This window comes from Dendronephthya gigantea, unplaced genomic scaffold (genome assembly GCF_004324835.1).
Source record: "Dendronephthya gigantea isolate DGI-Jeju-01 unplaced genomic scaffold, DenGig_1.0 000018F, whole genome shotgun sequence".
Lineage (NCBI taxonomy): Eukaryota > Metazoa > Cnidaria > Anthozoa > Malacalcyonacea > Nephtheidae > Dendronephthya > Dendronephthya gigantea.
The window spans coordinates 1,094,817-1,114,809 of NW_021163028.1; the positions used below are offsets into that span (position 1 = coordinate 1,094,817).

The 19,993-nt window shown below is 36.9% G+C and overlaps 2 protein-coding genes across 3 annotated transcripts; one reads left to right on the plus strand and one right to left on the minus strand.

Moving 5' to 3' along the window:
• Nucleotides 1-1,464: 1,464 nt before the first annotated feature.
• LOC114520853 (tubby-related protein 3-like) lies at nt 1,465-16,127 on the minus strand. 2 transcript variants are annotated; one of them, XM_028541199.1, is made up of 15 exons: nt 11,149-11,273; nt 10,991-11,032; nt 9,411-9,477; nt 9,091-9,136; nt 8,516-8,623; nt 8,022-8,116; nt 7,385-7,588; nt 6,924-6,985; nt 6,407-6,521; nt 6,021-6,133; nt 5,524-5,638; nt 5,165-5,263; nt 4,677-4,764; nt 4,149-4,232; nt 1,465-3,012 (listed from the first exon to the last, which is right to left on the minus strand). In XM_028541199.1, the coding sequence occupies exons 1-15, from the start codon at nt 11,172-11,174 to the stop codon at nt 2,879-2,881; spliced, it is 1,398 nt and encodes a 465-aa protein (XP_028397000.1). In that variant the 5' UTR covers nt 11,175-11,273; the 3' UTR covers nt 1,465-2,878. The 2 variants fall into 2 exon arrangements, with proteins under 2 accessions (XP_028397000.1, XP_028397001.1); XM_028541200.1 differs by lacking the exons at nt 10,991-11,032; nt 11,149-11,273 and adding an exon at nt 16,028-16,127.
• Nucleotides 11,315-18,505, plus strand: LOC114520855. Its single transcript, XM_028541201.1, has 5 exons — nt 11,315-11,579; nt 12,528-12,583; nt 13,122-13,269; nt 17,645-17,739; nt 18,215-18,505. Exons 1-5 carry the CDS (start codon nt 11,339-11,341, stop codon nt 18,347-18,349), a joined length of 675 nt encoding a protein of 224 aa, XP_028397002.1. The 5' UTR covers nt 11,315-11,338; the 3' UTR covers nt 18,350-18,505.
• Nucleotides 18,506-19,993: the final 1,488 nt, after the last annotated feature.

Genomic DNA, 19,993 nt, shown 5'->3' on the forward strand with positions numbered 1-19,993 from the left:
CTCCAAGTGTATATTAGAGAAGTTGCTATAAAAGTTGGAACAAATTTGGAACACTAACCTGTTGTTATTTTATAAAACAGCTACTTAATGGTTTCCGGTGTTTGGATGGCCTGGTCCGAACACTTGAGAATGTTGCTCGGGTTAAGAAAAGCTCGAAAAGTTTCGCGCGCTTTTCTTAACTCTCGCGACATTCCCGCGTGTTTGCACGGACCAGGCCATCCAAACACGGAAGCCATTAAGTAATTGTTAAGGCCCGTTTACACTTGCAATTTTTGCTGCGATTTTATGTGCGATTTTCCTCTTTTGATTGATGTAAACGGGTGAATTAGTTACTGAGGTTCAAATAAGAGCTCTTATATTCAAAACATTCGTAAATAATTCCTCGTTCACATCTATCGAAAGGAGAAAATCGCACATTAAATCGCAGCAAAAATCGCAAGTGTAAACGAGCCTTTATTATATATGGGTATTTGAACCATGCGAGAGTTTAAAATTTGATTTCGAAATGCCATATACTAAAATAAATTATTACTGTAGGAACTAAGCTTAACAGCTTTGCAGTATTGATGGATTGGCGCTGTTTGACTGCGATTCAACGAATTAAAATCAACATGCAAATCTTTTTGCAAACCTAAATGCATCTTAAAGATTTGTTTAATATATAATAAATGAAATACTGAAAGAAAAGAGATTTAGAGATTAAAGGGTAAAGATTTGCTAATCATTTAACGAGAATAACACAAAAAACTGGGCTGTTGTATAAAGTTGTTCCGAAAGAAAGGCATCTTGAAAAATCTTTGTCACTTCGTGTTCTGCAACTAGAAAATACTGTGAATCTTTGTTTACATAACAATAACAAATAGAATAAACCAAATAAGTGAAGTGATTGTTGTGATGTTTTGAACATCTTTCGCCAGAAAATAAAAGTGTTAAAACCCTTTCTTTGATAACTAATAACAAGAAATTGAGTGTTATGACTGTTTTTGCACCAAATGATAGAAACTTTGGCTATTTTAGTTACAATGAAAGCTTAAATTAAATACGCGCATGCGCAGAGGAAAAAGTATGACTAAGTCGACCGTTCATCATATAGAATTTGGATTTTAGATTTGGTACTGTTTCGTTACGATATGCGGATCGAAGATTACAAGTACATAGTACTTGAATAAGTTCAGTACATAGTACTTCAATAACTTCATATGCGAAGCGTTTGTTCAAGTCTGTAATTCATCGCAATAATCGCTACTCTGGTTTTTTTAACGAGAGTACTGAAAGTAAGCTTTGTGTGGTGATTACTTTCATTAACGAAACCAGAATAGCGATTATATACCTGGTTGCCGTGAACTTATTACCTTCAAGTCTGGAATTGTCATTCAGAAAAATACTTAAAAAATACAACATTGCCATTGGCGCGTTCATGGTTTGTCACATAAGGACCTTCATATCAAACACCTTGGAATACAGTCTATAATAAATACTTTATTTTCAAAGCACAGCAATAATACATTAATTATAATCATACAATTTCTTTCATACTGTACATTATATGTTATTTTAATCATGCCACAGTTACACGAATAGTTGACGCGTATTCAGTAGAAGATAAGCTAGCTAATATTGTCGACTACGTACAGAGGAATTTGAAGTGCCAATGTCAATGACACGAAAATTCACCTTAAACCTTCACCGTTGGAAGGTGAAGATCAACAAAACCGACTTAAAAACGTCTTTATAATTGGAATTTTAGTAACGTAACCATCAAATCTTGTTTCACAACATGTGGAAATATCGATCCCCTGTGCGAAATCACATCGCATAATGACATTTTGAAAACACATGGTTGAATATTTTTACAAACAAATGCAGATTCTCAGGATATGCATTGTGATGTCAGATCCCTTACACTTGCATACGAAACAAAGGTGAATATCTCGAGGAACAAACTTATACTACAATTCTATAAATGAAGTTATCGCGATAAAGTAAACAGAAAATTTCATTGCAATTTCTCTCTAAGATAGCACGTGCATTTGCTTACGACACAAAATAGACCTATCGACCAGCAATCTGTCCGGACGGAAAACGTCCTACATGGGTTCGCAGTCGACAATAGGAATTGGTTTATATGTAAGATCTATAATACACGTAAAGGAAAGGACTTTGTGAACGCAAAGTGTATAGAAAAGTTAATGACACGTGGCATGGAATTGTAGGGTATTGCAGGACGTATAACAAGATCACTCCCTACCCCAAACGACACACGATATCATATGCTGCATTCTAACTATACACGTTCATTGTCATATACAATTAAAATTTCGTTTTTCTATTAAAAGGACCTTCGCCTAAGGTTGCATGGGTTGCTTTTTATTCAAGTACCATTCGTTTCGTTGAGGTTTAGCAATCTCTCGACTGGATAAAACTTGTTTTTATTCCACGACTATAGGTAACGTTTAACCAAGTCACAGGGCCGCACGAAATCTCATAATTCTTTCGACTGTTTGGAATTCTTTGGTATTTTGTAAGTTTTGTATAAGTGATACAGGTCTGGTTTGCAAAAGTCCCATCAAATCCTACAGGCGGAACTGGATATAGTCCAAATCTTTTGATTGGTGTAGCTCTTTATGTAATTGGACACAGTTCAGGAAATGGACAGACTTTTGCGTAAGGTATAAAACTGAAAAACTTGGGCGGCTGTAGTTTTTAAAGTCTCATGGAATCTCTGAAATCTGATTACGTCTCGACAGCAGAAAGAACTAGATGAAATTTCGATGCGGCTCTGTGGGGGATTTGACCAAATATATCTAGATTAAAATGTGTACAGTTTTAACTCTGCACGCTTTGTTCTGTTTAAAATATCCTCTGCATTTCTTTGGCATCACTCGCATGCGAGCTTGCCGTCAAAACTGCTGAGCGCAACCGCGAAGGCTTGTACGGCAGACATCGGATAGTTGTAATCCATCGTGAAGATGTCTTCCGCTACTCGACCAAATTGCATGACGATATACTCGGCTAGAGGTGAAACATACATTAGACTTTCAATATGGACGAAGTATACATATATACCGGGTTAACATGCATATAAACAGTAGCTATATACATTTGAAGATTGTTATAGAAATAAGAATTGTTTGTGAGTTTTAGGCGACTAAAAAACAAAGGAAATCTCAAAATGACGAGATTTAAACAGAGGAGCTACGTGGTTCTTTCCTTTCTTATAAGTTAAAAGGAAACAGTGTTGAACATTTTATGCGGTTGTCGCTATTTTTCATTTGAATAAACAGCAAGTATACGCTATCAACAGCACAGTCCTAATATGGCCGCCAATGGTCTTATTTACACACAGTGCGTATAGATTCCTAAACGTGCAACATTGGGTCACACAGCTCATAAAAGATAATCGTTGAATCCATAACCTCGTTATGTGTGATTCAACAATGCGCCAGCAATTGAACCGATCAGTAGTACATTTTGAGCCTGCGATCAGTTTATATTTTAAAATTGGTTTATACTCCTAAACTTATTATTTTGAAAATTGATTTATATTTTAGTAAGTATTTTTGTCCACTGAGGAGCACCATACAATTCATCCACAATTTGAGAACACCAAAAAAATTAAAGGGTTTCCAAAATATTACGTTTCTTGAATATCACATTTTAACCCCTCAAAAACCTTTATTATAATAGTAAGAATTAATGCTCTTGGACACCAAACCGCTCTAACCCGCACCCCGCTAACAATAACTGTTGTTACCAGGGCGCTTATATATATAAGCGCCCTGGTTGTTACCAGATTTGGTAGAGCGCGCGGGTCTGCATATCAAAACATTCTGAAAGCAAGTTGTTAAACAGCAATTTCACATCAGCAGTAGACTCCAGGCGCCGGTTGCTCAAAGCTAGGTTAGCGCTAACCCTGGGTTAAATTTTAATCCGCTCTTTTAATTACGTCTGCACCCCCGCTTGTTTCAAAACTTTACAAATATGATTTCTATTAAACCAGAAAATACTCATGGTTGAAATATTCAAGTTTTATGGACAAGCGATAAAAAATTGATATAAAAAATTGCGTTAACCTTGGGTTAAGTTAACCAGCTTTCGAACAACCGGCCCCAGGTATAAGCTATTCCGAGAAAAATGTGTCTACTTACGATCGTTTTCGTGAATGACTTGAAAGTTCTTGACCGACGCCTGGGTGACGCGACCATGGAAATTAAGTACATATGACTGCGTATCTGATGAGACAAGACAGAGGTATTATATTCAATCAAATAGTCTATATAATTTTACGATGTCTAAGTTATTAGGATGAAAAGGAAAACATCGGCTTCATATTGTTATCGTATTGAATACTAGGAGTAATTGTACTAGAAGTAAACTTAAATTTCTACTCTACATGGTATGTGTACGTTTCTGCAATCACAGTTAGGGTTAGTTAATGAAATGATTTAGAGAAAGCAATACTAGTTGAATTTACTCACTGTTTTAATTACCTAGACAATTTCGGGAAAATTTTTCGAAACTATATATTTCCCTAAGCAAAATCTTAAATGTCAACCCAGGAGCTAGCCATTTATGGCAACAAGTGTTAACAGATCAGGTCAACAAAGACTGCTCTGCCCTGCGAACTCAGGTCCCAATATATATTTCTGTATAAAAATGTGTTTAAGTTGGCGTACCATCATTCCATACGGGCGTTTTGTTATGTAACTCCAGTAAATTATCAAGCATCCGTCGACGATGTCGTTCCAAAATCGTTTCGCTCTCCTGTTAAATTTGAAAAAAGAACTTTTCAGCAAAACCCGAATCGTAAAGTCACGAAAATATTTCCAGGCCCTTTTTTCGTCCCCTACGCTTTAAATATTCTACGACAAGTTTACATCCAAACGAAAGTGGCTGATGTGCATTATATATTTCTCCTCAGGTTTAACAAAATGGATATAAATTCACGCCTGGGGCCAGTTTCACTTTCCAAAGTTAAATCCTAGTTAACTCAGAAATACAAAACTGTGGTTGACCAATTCTGTCCTTAACTACAGTTGAAAGTTAACTAGTCTTATAGCTATATACTGGGGCCTGGTGGCAGGATATCGAACCTCATTCACCTCAAAAGACATGGTGAAATCATGAAGATTAAACAAATATGTGACATGGTAATCCTTCCTACCATTTTAGGTTGAACCGGTATTCTTTTATAGTCGACGCCCATACTTGGTATGATTATGGTCATCTTTCTGGGACCTTTAAAACCTAACACGTTTGTATCCTGCAATAAAGGGTCGATAAATCAATTACGGTGGAAGTAGAGAAAAAAATTTCTGCGAACCCCGCCAAAAATTGGGAACTACTGAATGTAGCTAGAGTCTATTAATATCCCACTATCCAACTGAGGCTATCATGGGACGGTAAATGTATGGGTTAATAATTATGATTTTTCTATGTATGAGTGTCCTTGTATCTGACCACCCGTAACTTAACAGCTCGTTCACATCTATCAATGAAAGGTAACGTCTGCACAAATCTTACATATACTATTCCTCCTAATTCTTCGCGAATGTTTGAGCCATCCGCCATCACGCCTCCTTTCTTCGGATTCACCCCTTCATTATATATCGTAAATCTCGTGCCAACTAGATTCGACCTAAAGGAATGAACAACACATGAACTTTGCCGCCATTGCGTTGACAAAAGGGAGCTTCAGCCATCTATGGCTTCAGCAGTGACCACGAGTACCAGATTCCTCATCCTCGCGCGTTGTTTGCTTACGCCATCAGCCAAAACTCGTAGTCGTCGAGCTTTCGAGTACGAAATTTATCAACAAACTCGTACTCAAAAGCTCAGCGACTACGAGTTTTGGCTAATGGCGTAAGGAAACAACGCGGGAGAATGACGAATCTAGTATTCGTGGTTACTGCTGATGCTCCCTAATATCCAACTCCATGTTGACAAATTACAACAAGATTGATAATCTCGCAGACTTATTACACAAGTTGTTTATTTTAGCACAAAAAAATTCCACTTGCCTCAATTTTCCGACGTAACTTTCACCTTTTCTAGACAAGTCTGTGGGATCCGTGGATATCAAATAGTTCGAAGTCGTACTCTTTTTTCGTTTTCGACCGGCGAGGAGAAATATCTACAGGAAAAGGCATTTTAAGTCAACCAATTCGGATGGCTCCACTGACCTATTCTAGAATAGGCCAGTGGTTGGGTCTGAGCACTGATTTGGTGATACACTGGATAGTACAAAAGTTCAGGCGGAAGTTAACTGCAAAGTTTCAAATTAGTTTAGAGACACAACCGGCTCCAAATGAGTTTAGAGACACAACATTCCGATGAAATAGCCTTCCCCGAAATATCCAGCTAAATCTGGATTCATTTCCACGTTCAAGCGTGAAAGCAGCACTACCTTTTTTCCATCATCCTTTTCCATATGTAGGAAATAGGTAGGGTACATATTTCGATCCATGCCCTTCTTATCCCGAGATATCCTACATTTCACCGTCGTTCCTTTAGGCGCGGGCCTGTAAACAAAGAAGTTGGAGTCTTAAATTATAACACACAACCAACAGGACAGGATATTTTTCCGTGTGGCAATGAAAAATACAAGCTCGCGAAGCGCGAAAGGACTTTGAGGTATCGAAATGAGTGTGTTGTAACTATGACGGCAAAAGCATGTGTTTGTTTGGTTTCTTAAAGCCCTGTTACACGGTGCAATTTTTTATGTAACTTGTAATGCAATTCTACTTTGAGAGATGTAAATTTGCATGTCCACGTCTGTTGGGTCAGCATAACATAGTGACAGATATGAAGATTTAACGCAAATTTGAACAACCAAAAGACACGCTAAATGTTGATAAACTCAATTCGATAACTTTTAAAAACTTTATCATCAAACGTGCTCTATTTAAATGTAAACAAGGTACCCGTCAACGAAGAGATCAAGATCTTCAAAATCTAAGTTGCCTCCACCATTAACCTCGAGTTCCTGCAAAAAATACAAAGTCCTTGTTCAAAAACACTCTGGTTAAAAAGTTAGATTAATTCACGAGAAATGGGTGAATTAACAACACCATTTGCTTGTTAATTGTTGGGTTGAGCGAATTATCAATAAATATGGTCGGTCGAATGAAGAAAGCTATAAAATTGGTCGGTCAATAACCGGCCATTGTCGGTTGAACGGCCATTGTTTTGCCTCTCACTGGAATGTGTTGGTTAGGCCACTAACCCAGTTTCTGGTGAACATAAACTAGGGCTTTTTTAGTACGATAATAAATAAAACCCAATTCTTTGATAGGGATCCAAGGTTTTTTTAGTACAGCAAGCCTGCGTGAAGGCAATTTCTACAATTTTATATATTTGGCCAACTTGACATGGAAAGGCATACCGGAGTCTCGTCAGCCTTTTCGCCCGGTTCGTTGCTGTTTTGTGACGATGGGACGCGAGAGATTTTGCTCGTAATGGGCGCAATTGCTGGTAACGTTTCCTCTTCGAGTTCGTCATCGTCGTCATGGTGTTCGTTCGGCGCGTAATCTGCACTCGAGTTCAGTCCCATCGCGGCCAGCTTCTTCTCAGTGTCCGTCGTTACCTCCTGTATCAAAATTCGACAATGCATTTCAGTGGGCAACAATATTGTAATTAGAAATGGCGGAAATCTCGAAATGCCACTAATGCAAAACTTGCCAAAGCTTTTTGAAGTCGGGCAAAGCTAAAAATAGCAATCTTAAGCCTTGGGCCATTCTAAACTTAAGCCAGACTACAATGAAATGCCTGAAATAACAACTAAGTCAATGCTGACATGTTTTGCGTTGCATATACTGGTAAGAATGCATAAAAAATCAATGTCGGCGTGTCAAAAGGTGGGCTGTAGAGCTAACACACAAGAGACAGATTTTCGTATCCTTTTGAGGGGTGCAAAAAATACTAGAGGGTGGTAATCACTTAAACATTTGAGTCCCCGCCTCCACAGAAGATCTGTCTCTGGCCAGGACACAATTCAGTGATGTTAATATTACAATACATACCCTTTTGGGAGGCTCATCTGGGCCCACATTAACCAACAGTCCCACTTCGGGATCTTGTCTCCTTGGCACTATGGTTATTCGACCATCATTGGCAGCTAGGATGGTAGGGAATTGGTGCATGTTAAATTAAACATCATTGTTATGTTTATCATTTTCATATGTATTCACAAACACATAAGTGTTATTTGTTTAAAGTTATTTGTTTAAAGTCCTCCACTACAGTTCTGTTTCATCCATATTGGAGTCATCAGGTGAAAAATATATATTTTGTATATATAAATTATATATATAATTCTCTTTTAATAGCAAATAGTACATGTGTTAACACAATATGTACAAAAAATTTCCTGAATGAATCAGTATTTTGGATTAATTCAGAGCAACGGTTTACAGGAGGTTATGATCTGTACTATGACTTTATTAATAAATGCATGTTTAAAAGATTTAAAACATTGATGGTAGTTTAAAGAAACAAAATGAGTATAACAACTAACCACCAGGATAGCTAGTTCCACCAATGCCACTTGATACCATGCTTCTATCACCAGCTGTTCCAGGCCGACCAGAACCTGGACGCATCATGTCATTGGGTTTCATAACTCCTGAAAATGAAACAAAAGTCTTTATTGTGAAAACATTGACAAAATTCTAAATTCTTATTTTGTTTTAGGTATTGCTAATATTGGTCAAGTAACGAATTCATGGCCAGTAGCTGTGTAGGCAGCATGACAAATTAGTCCTGGTATGCTAATATTTTGTTGCATTTAATAAATTTCTACAAAAATTAATAACTATAATGACTATAGCGGGACTAAATCATCAGGTTTGCTATGCACATGTGCATGGCTATAAATGATCATATCGGACATATATAATTCACACTTGTCACCAACATTGTACAATATTTTGTCAAAACTGATCCATTTTCAACAATATTGTTCAATAATTTTCACAAATAATTGTTCAATGGTATTCACAATGAGAACACAACCAGAAGCACAACATTGCTTTATGCTGTTGAACCACAAGCTGAGAGTTTTGCAAAGTCTTCAATTACTAAAAAAATTACCAAATTGTGCTCTTTTCTGTTGTTGTCGTTTTTCAATCAGTGCTTTCTACACAACAAAAATTAAGTATGTATAATAAAAAAATTATAGAATTTAACAAAACGTTATCCTATGTTTATGAGAAAGTTAGCAGAAAATTGAAACATCATTCATGTAGCTACAGAAGGTTAGGGTTTCTGCATCTTAGACACAACTAGTCTGACTTGTAATTCATATACAATACAAATTGAATAAACAAGAGATTCTAAATTCTAATATGTCTACAATGTTCAATTTTTTGTGTCTGGAGTAAGAGTTACATAACACCTTGAATAATGCTGACCTGTTGTGCTAACTTTGTTTGACGGGTGCTGTTTGGACTAGTTGCTCGAATATCATCCTCAAACACACTGTAAGACAAGACATTTATTATAAAGTCAATAAAACCACAAAAACATGAACAGTATTTTGCATAGACAAGTGCAAGAAAATGTTCTCAGTGCAGCTTCGAGATTCAGCCTGCTGAATGCTAAAATGTAGGTCTTGAAAAAGGTATAGTTCTAGATCCTAGATTTTTGTAATATAAATTTATGGTTACTAATTTATTCATAGTTGGAATCAAAGTTGCATAAGATATGTTCCAATAGCCAGCGATATGTCAGTTGCCAATTGTTTTGAAAAATCTACAAATCAATATCGTAATATAATTTCCAGGACAATTAAGGAAATTGTTTGTAATAGAACATCTGGTTTGACAATGAAGACTTGGTGTGATTGGTTACATTATATTCTGCTTGTAACCAAATATATCAGGAAATTAAAAAAAAAATTCTCGTCGGGGCATATATTAGCAAAGGCCAATTTTTATCAGAATAATGAATATTGTTAACACCAAAAGAGGCCATTAGGTTTGATATGAACTGGCATATGAACACTGAGATCATTGAACCAACATAGGCAACCTTTGCAGCTGTTACTAGATTCAGTCCTGCTAAGATTGTACCTCAAATTGTGTTCATTTTATAAATAGTTTCTTTAGAAAGTTTCACCTATCACTACAAAGGTTAATCCTTTTTCAAAAGATGACTTGGCAAATGGCTTGTCTACACACAGGAATTGAGGAAAATAACAGAACCACTTATGAATGTAGAATAAGAGAACAGGTGCTGCAGAGAGGCGTCTCGGGAAATGCTTCTCTGTCACTTTATGTTTACTCTATAGTTACAATGTTAAATGTTTTGAACATCATATCTGATATTTCGATGAAAACCAAGGGCACTCAAAACACCCTTACACATTGACTGTTATTACATATTTATAATATGACAGAGATAACAAAGAGGCGTTTAAAAGCCACATTAGAGCCATATGGGTCGGTGTCAAATCATATTCTGAGCAAATTATAAATGTTCGCAGTGCCATAAATTTAAAGGCGAGAAATCATTCCTGCGGCTAGATGATAGGACTTTCTATATTAAAGGTATCATTTCTTATCAACCCAGGATGTGCTCCAAATAGTGACGATATTGGGTTTGATTTCAATTCAAAAACAAAAACGATTTCCTCTTTCTTTTAAAGTGGTTTCCATCAAGTTGTCACAGCAACAGTACACTGAACCGAAGTTCAGTCAAAGAGGAAAATCGACCATTTCTATTCGGAAAGCAAGATCTTTTACCAAACGACGGTTTCCAGGGCGAATCTATACAGCTTGTTAAATGTTTACAAAGATCGATAGAAATCATAAAGCAGGACGGCGCTCCATAAACAACGAAGTGATCTGACGCCATCAAAATGTGTTTACAAAATTTCAACATTTAAACGCGAGCGATCCGGTTCGACGACAAATGTTTGGCGGATTTGTAGTGATAATAATAACAATAAAAATTCGGTTAAATAAATAAGGAGTGGGTTGTTGGAACATACCTTCCTGGAGGCCCTGCAGTTTGCCAACTGTTGGCAGGTGAGCTACAAGCAAGATGAAAAATACGCGAAATGTTACTCTGGCTTTGCCGCTTCGGATCGCACCGAAACGGCGTTAAAATGAAACCGAAAGACGGCTAAGGCCTTTATCAAAATCTTACCCAGCTTCTTGCGAATAGTAGGACATTATCTCACATCAAAATTCCCCGCTATATTGGTTATTCCAACCGCAAACATGCACTTGCTGCATGAAAAGTCTTGCAATTTTTTAATAGAAACGGGAAACGGAAACAATGTTTATACGCGCTTGTGATTGGTCGACGCCTTCGTCATGTGACGCCAGATTTCAGGATGATGCTCGTTGCAAAGTCGGACGTCTTCGGCAAACCTACGCGGATGGCGCGGGAAATTTTCTCACGCGCGAAATTGCATACATGTGTAAATAGATTTGCAACTTTGTGGAAGTTGTGGACTTTTAAAAGATCGCATACGATTATACAGCAAAAAATGCCATCAAATGTTGAAATCAAAGCCACGATTCGAGATTACGACCAGTTCCGGTCTCTTGCCGAAACTATAAGCGGACAAAAAGGTTGTATTACAGTTCTTGAATATTGGGTTCCACTGTATATTTTGCTGATCATAGCTAGGGCAAGGTTAACGTGATGGAGAATGGTTGGGTATGGCTTAAGGTGAAATTTTGGGTTGTAAACTTTGGGTCCTTAAGATCCTTGGTTAGGGTACAGGTTGCAACCAAGATCTTTGATGGTCTATTATTGTCATATTTTTCTTCCTAAATACTGCACCTCCTTCACTCCCCTTGATCAAAAATAGGATGTCTGGCCTGGACCAGGTCTAGGACAAGTCTAGGTAATATCTGCCAAGTGCACACTGTCTTTCTTGTTGATGATATCGGATAGCCAACATAATTGGATAGCCATCAGGGGTCGGCTCTCAATTGGGAACATGTTCCTGTTACCGTCTCCTGTCACAGGTGTAATTTTTTCTGTGTATAATGTTTGTAATGTGACAAATTAATTAAATTAATTAAAATAAATTAATTGCTCCAGGTTATGTCCAGGCCACCTTTTTCTGTTAGCCTGGATTTTGTGGCCTAGACCTGGTCTAGGCCTAGTCTAGGGCAGATAAACAATGTTCACACCTAGGTCTAAGCCTGCTCAAACCACATACTGATAGTGTAAATGCTGCTTTACTTCTATATGCAGCTGGCTAATTAACACACCTTTTGGATTTTTGTTACTAATATATGTTATCCATGGATTCTGGTCTTACCTGATTTTATCTGGAATAGCATGATTGCTCATAACATTGACATTGTCAATGAAGAAAAATGTGTTGACATAGTATTTTACTCTTCAGTATTTTACTCCCCAATTCCAGATGGTTAGTAATTACACATGCCAGTCTTATGGGTTAAACTGCCATGACTATTTCATTAGCAACAAAACTTCATCATTTAAAGTTTTAGATCTTTTTGTCCATGTTAATTGTAATCCTATATTTATTTTATAACTATTAGGTGAACTAATTGTCCAAGAAGACATATTTTTTCATGCACCTAATGGCAGATTAAAGGTTGGTCATTACATTTATTAATATATATTCTCAATCAGTATGGAGCCACAGGGTCTATCTCTGGAGTCAACTTGATTCCATGCCTGCAGCAGGTGCAGTGGCATGAGTCATATTTTTTGTAACTGCCCTGGAGTTCAAATTTTATGTATAATTGCCCTTGATACTTATCTACAAACGTCTAATTTTTATCAAAGGACTGTAAACGTAACAGTGTCCTCAGAATCGACTGTATAAAGATTTATGGTATACTACATTTTTAAAACCACAGGTTCTATTCCATATAAGTCAGGAGCTAATGGGATCAAAAAAAAATAATCGTGTGAACGGACCTTATGCTAGGTTTTCATCAGACACAAGCTTTAGGTGATCAAATCGACTTGATTGCAAACATGACAACGCAGGATGAATTTTCTTTTGAAATATATTTTGTTTCATCTTCGCGCTTCTATATGATCCTCGTGTGCATTTCACGACTCAAATGCCCTAGATCTTGGCTCAAATTTAAGTTCCGTCATTTCTTTTACGATCCTAATTTCAGCTGCGAATTTTGCAAGACCGCCCTTCTGAGTTGATATCCTACTCCAGATCGGATCAGAGTGGGCCGAAGCTCTCTGAATTTTACATAACAGAGATTCCTAAACCAGAGGATTTGAAGAAAACGCTAGGAACGTCTCTTGGTGTAAAAGGTAAGAGCCGCGATTTAGCATCGAGATTTTATTTTCTTCTAAGTGGACGTCCATTCAAGTTAAGAACTTCCGTGGCGTCGACTCTCCCCCTCCGTCGTTAACCCCAGTTTGCCCTTATTCATGGTCTACCAAAGGTGGGTGACTGGGTGTTACTCACGTTGAAGATAACAAAAACATATCATTTTAATTTGGCGGCGAAAGTTCTGTTTATACTGGTAGATAACAACGATGTCTTTTTAAGTAGTTTATCTGGCTTCGCGCGTTTATTGGAGTCGTTTCGTTTTTAAGATAAATAATGTATCATGCAGATCAGCTGTATAACCGATTATGAGGAGAAATTCACTGAAAAGCTATAGCGTTTACATTCCACAATTCCTATAACGGAATCATATCAAAGGTTATTGCCGACATTGCCAATCATCTCATTTTCAAAAGACACGCTCCAACATAAAGTCGAAAATTTACAGTCTCCACCTGTGTCTTGCTTGATTCATATTTTGACTCTCAAGATGCCTTGTTCCGTCGGAATTTGTTTTTTACTTTACTTTTTTAAATTGTCGGCTGGTCATGTTTTTTTTATATGGATTATCACGTATTGCATGGACCATGGTATGCACTTTATGAATGCATATGCATTAATGGGCGATCTTTGTCAGTGATTTTCTCTTTTTAGTGTATGTTATGAGTGAGAAACGCCCATGTATACACTTATATATAACGTATAGACTTACGAAATGAAATTTATATATACTATACGCTACACGGCAGATGTGGCGGTGATGAATCGTGATCTTCTATATATATATAATATAGGGATTAATAAAAAATCTATGAATTTTAAACACTTCCTATATTTATTCGTCCATCTGCCGGTTTCACAACCGAAGTGCATATATGGCTATAGTATAGACCTTATTTAGATATAGGCGTAAGATATATCTGTGAATTGTATTAATTAATCGGCAAATATAGCGATATATTTTTTAACGATATTACTTTATTAAAACGCGATTCTTGCGAGCCTGTCTTGAATGAAATAAAGATATAGGAAAATCAGATGAAGTCTTCGTAGCCATGAAATTGACATGACATCTCAGAATAGTGAGTTTGGGAAATACAACGGCAACGCCAATCGCAACGTGCTCATCAACAATGCACGTGGCATTGGTCCTTAAAGACAAAAGAAAATGTAAATTACGTGGCTTTTAACGTTGCACATCGCCGTATTTGCTGAAACGACATCGTGATTTCCACCAATTTCACGGTGCATGGCCGCGCGCCAACAGTTAATGTGTTCGATGTTGTTCGAGGTTTTTAAGGTGATTTTATTAATCGGCCATATTTGTAATAGTTAATAACTGTTTGAGAGAAAGAGAAAACTTGAAGAGGCGAATCAATTCAATACTTACTCGAATTTCCCTTGAATACCACAATATTAGGTGAATATATATATATTTTGCCGTTGCAGTTGCCGTTGCCGTTGAACTTCCCAAACTCACTATGAGGGTGGAAACGCGGGAATGATAAAACACGCGCATGCATGTTCATAATTCCTCTTCTAACCCGGTATGATAAGAAAAAAAAAGTGCCAGGTAAATCGCTTCCTCAGAGACTCTCCGGAACCACTTGAAATCTCTTGCATGAAAGCTGCGATAATTCATATTATGCTTGAGTTGTATATACTACTTCTAATACAGAATTGCCGATGATGCAAGTCAATGATTCAGAAGTTTATTTTTCGAGATTATTTTGCCTGCCTTGTATATCTATATATATTATTATAGAGTTGTCTCAAGAAACAAATATTTATAGTATAATAACAGTCTTATTGAATTTGATCATTTGATCCGGCTTCATGATATGAAAGAGCAGTTTTTTAGCTTTGCATGCAGCGGTTTTTTTAGATACACAAAAAAAGATCGCGAATGCCTGAAAAATGAAATAAAAATTAAGTAGCGATTGAAATGAAATCCGCCCAATTGAACGCATGCAAAACAAAGGATAAATATATGAGCTTGAAGCAAGTATATAGGCACCTTCATTCCATTTCCGACGAGAAAAACGTGCATGCATGCATTGTTTCGACTGCCATGCAGGCTTCTATTATATAATTACGACATAAATTTGACCATATATTGTTGCTATTAAAATATATAGAAAGCTATATACCTATATATATGTTGTATATAATGACTTCTCTTTCTTGCTATGTCCCTATGTTGGCTTTTGTCGGGCTAAGAATTAAATCGGTACATATATATAGCTATCCTGTCAATATTATGAATTACGGCATGCATGCATATAAATGCGAAAAATTTTTGCTGCGGCCTATAGAATCAGGGATTTCTTACATGTACTTACATGCGACCTTGTTATTCACGTTCCAGATTTTAAACTGCTTGAAATAATTATATATTTCTATTTCCAAATTATTTCTATTATTCCGGTATATGCCTATATGGTGCATGTTATCCCATACAGGATAGGTGCATATATATACATGCATGCATATATATCAAACCCTTCCATGCAATTATGGTGGGATTTGGGCGGCCATGTCCTTTGACATTGTCGAGCGAAAAATAGTTGTATATATATGCATGATGCATGAACCTGCGTAGCGTGAACCTGCATAGCTAATAGATGTTTGATTTAAAGTACTTTTAAAAGTTTATATATATATATATATATATTTAGATATAAAGCTTACTTTTATAAAGCCTACTATATAAATTATATAATTAGATATAAAGCTTACTTTTCGTCGCTGTCTTGCAACAGTTTTGATAGAAGATTATAAGTGTGGCTCATCATGTAGAAAACGAGGTTTTCTTGTCGATATTGCCGAGACCGAGCAGCATTTGATGTTTCAAAAGGTTATAGAAATATCAAATTGTTTAATGAAGTGAGTGCCGTGCATGCATGAAACAGGTGTTGTTTATGCATATATGTATAGATTGAATGCGTTAGTTTTAATGGGGCGGCTTGCATCAGGAAGAAAAGGCGTGTATAATTTTACTCTTGATCAAACAGATCGAAGTGTTTTTTTCTTTTGGCCAAACAGAATTTTGATGTCTCTCTGATTTGCTTCCATTCCTTTCTTTTCCATATATATGCATGCATGAAGGCGGACATACATGCATGTTGCACCCAGCATGTGCCAGTTTCAAATTTACGATACGATATAGATCTATACGTGGTTTTCCCCAATGAAGGTGGAGAGAGATGAGTGGTCCTCCCCATGCAGATTAGAATATTATAATATATATATCGCTATATATATTCTGCATGAGATTCAACCAACTCGATGTGCATGAAATGACTTCCTTCAGGAACTTTTTGGTTTAAACATTTTTTGTATGCTTATCGCCATCATTGATATACAGTATACCGGCCGTGCAGTATCTCTTATCACACCTGATATTTCTGTGTTCAGATTTTCTTGGCCTTGGAGGATTTAGTAAACAAGTCATTTTGACAGTCATGCAAAATGTATGCACATGCACGCATGCGCAGGTGGCTTCAAAATATACTTTGGATGTATCGATAAGTAAAAAATACGGCATTTCACTATATATGCTTTAAGGAATGAGCTAAAACTCTTGCACAATGCTTTGAAACATGCATAAACGGCATGAAATGCTGCCTCGGGCATGCATGTGCTAGAGGCAAGACGCATGTACACGGTTGGAAAATTAAGGCAGTACGAGCAATGCTTAAAGTTACAGCATGTCGTCTATACAGCATGTAAACATAAACATTTTGTAAGTCATGTCGATTTCAAAATTCGCTTCTTCAATCACCGTTGTAAAATATTGTTTCAAAATAAACTCTTTGAAATTAAGACTGTGAGTGGGCTGCGCTGTAGCTACTTGTACCTGCACCTCCGCAATGCGTGGGGTTCAATTGTTTTGTGCAATTATATGCACAGTTGTTTGCGTTGTTGATTAAGGTGACTGTATATGTGTTGTTCTCGAAATTAACGGGTTTTCTTAACGATAGTAACGTCTAATAAGGGTTGATGCGTGCTTATTGAATTGCATGTATGTGGAGAATATATAGTCCAGAAGAGAGTTCCTCACCAAGAAATATATATATATAACAAAAGTCTATAATGAATGCATGCTGATTTTTTATTAAGATGTCCAAATTACAATTTCCTTCCTTTACCATACACCGTAATGAAATAATGATGCCGCAGGCCGCTCTCAAAGTCAAAGATCAAAGTAGCATTTAATATTCACGCTTTTAGTGATATTCGTCTTGTAATTAACAGCGTATCTTCAATGATTACATAAATCACACATTTCTAAATAACATCCATTTGTCTCGAATTTAAAAGCATTCAATTGCTTTTCTTCTTCCCGCCTGGCAGGTGTTGTCAAGAAGGAGAGGTTACTATTCCTTGTGGGGCAGACCAGGATACACTTGGACAAGGTGGAGAGTTTAGGATGCTTCATGGAATTAGAGGTACACAGCTCTTCCGGGTGTTGATCGATTAAAATGGCATTTCAATTATTTTTGGCACTTTTTAGATCCTATAGCTGTTCATATGGGCAAAAGTTTCCAACAAATTAAAACTTGTTTTGTTTTATAACTTTACTCGAAACTCCGGCATTCTCCCGAAAATTGGGTAAAGTTTCGACCGGAGGGCCTTCGTCAGGAGAGTTAGTATGACTCAATCAGGGCTAAGTTAAAGAGCTTTATACAAACGGCACCAGACAGAAGATCACCCCGAAAAGTTTCCCCAGGAAAATTAAGTTCATCTGAAGAGAATATTCTCCCGCTTGCCGAAATCCCGCCTTTTACACTTCATGCATGTTATTAGTTAATAAGGCGCGAGATCTCGCTTGCAAATTTGCCGAAAATTTCCCTCGCTAACCGGGAAAACGTTTGCCATGCATATGAACGCGGCCTTAAAGGATCAATGTATTCTTTTTCTCAGGTTGTTTTGCGCGAAAACCAAACAACGAATGAAGGATCAGAAGTAGCAAGCGATTTAATGAAGAAATTAAACATTAACGAGGACGATTTGATTACATGTGCTTATATAGATCTGCTTTGTGGGCGGAAAAAATAGTTCTTTTTATGGTGGTCTATATTTTCTATTCAATTTAATTATATTTGTTTTTAACGAACAACGGTTAACGTTTTAGTTTTATACGTTTTATGTCCCGGGGATATATACGTTAAAGTGCCTATATCACTTGTGGGATCTTTACGGATTTGAATAGAGCTTGAAAAATTAGTTTATAAGTTCTACAACCTTTTTTTATATAATTAAATAGTTTCGAAAATACGTCGGTTGCGGGGACTGGAACTCAGGAATGATTTGCAAACACGCCGTCTTTTGTAATGTAAACATGAAAAGTTTCACTGGCGATATAGTTTGCGCTTTTCAAGAAAAAAATGCGGGAACGGTGCGTTGTGTATGGCTGCAGCAACTGGGCGAGTTTTTCTCAAAATATTTTACGTTATTGGAAGATCGAGGTAAATTACAATTGATTTTATTATGTTTGACAAGAACTCGGTTCCTGAGTTCCAGGCCCCCGAGCACGACGGAAATTTAGGCAAATCGTCATGTTTAGATGTAAATATTTCCGAAACTATTTAACTATATCAAAAAGGGTTGTAGAACTTATAAACTAATTTTTCAAGCTCTATTCAAATCCGTAAAGACCCTACAAGTGATATAGGCACTTTAATCAATTCAGCAAATCTTCAAAATGTTGTACTTCGTGAGACACGGCAATAAAATCACACATTTTTGTAAAGATATTTTCCAATCGAAATATCCGCCGTCTTGCATGGGTGTGCATATGATTGTATTTGTGTAATAAAGTTGAACACCCCCGTCAAATACGATTGATTACATTACAAAATACAAATACGAGAAAGGGCCAGATAAGTGGAAAGGGTTGGTTTCATAAAGAATAACAAAAGTTATAATCGATTAGATGCTGCAGAAAGGATCTTTTTTACCCTTTTGATTGCTGATTATTTAAATTTTGAGCGCGAAATCACTTAGGAGCTAATTTCAGCAGAACTCGTTTGTTGGCTCTCAAAAAACGTTGTTTTGATTTGCACCTATAAGCTAAAATGGCGGAAGGCAACGTCGCCCAAGCTTGGATAAGACTGGAACGCTCACTCTGTCGGAATTTTGAAGTCAAGATGGCGGACACTGAAACCTTCTTGTATAGGTATGATCCAGGCCTCCACGCGAAAATTTCGTAGGTGAAATGGCGGCAATTTTTTTTCTCCTTTGAAATTTTTGCGCCAGAGGCCTGGATCATACCTACAAGAAAGGCTTCATGATCCGCCATCTTGGCTTCACTCATTAATGAGGGAAAGTCAGAGAGTGGCCGCTCTAGTCTTATTTGAGTTCACTGAAGAGGACCGAATATTTGCGAGAAACCGATAGTTGATATATAAACCATAGCAGCCCAAAAATGAATGTTATTTATTAGTATAATCGCGTTTTCGTTCTCGTGGCGCTCGCGTGTGTTACACGAGTCTATATATACAAATAGAGGAACTTTGCAGAGTATAGTTTTGCCCAAGTTCATTGATCCAGTTGGATGATCAGCGTGCATGACCCTTGTATAAATAAAGCCTATGGTTTCTGTGTCACATTTCTTGCTCTATTCAAATGAAAACATTATTTCAAGAAATAATTCTCGTGATAACTTGTCTGTAATAAACTCTTTAATAAAGGGTAATTGTT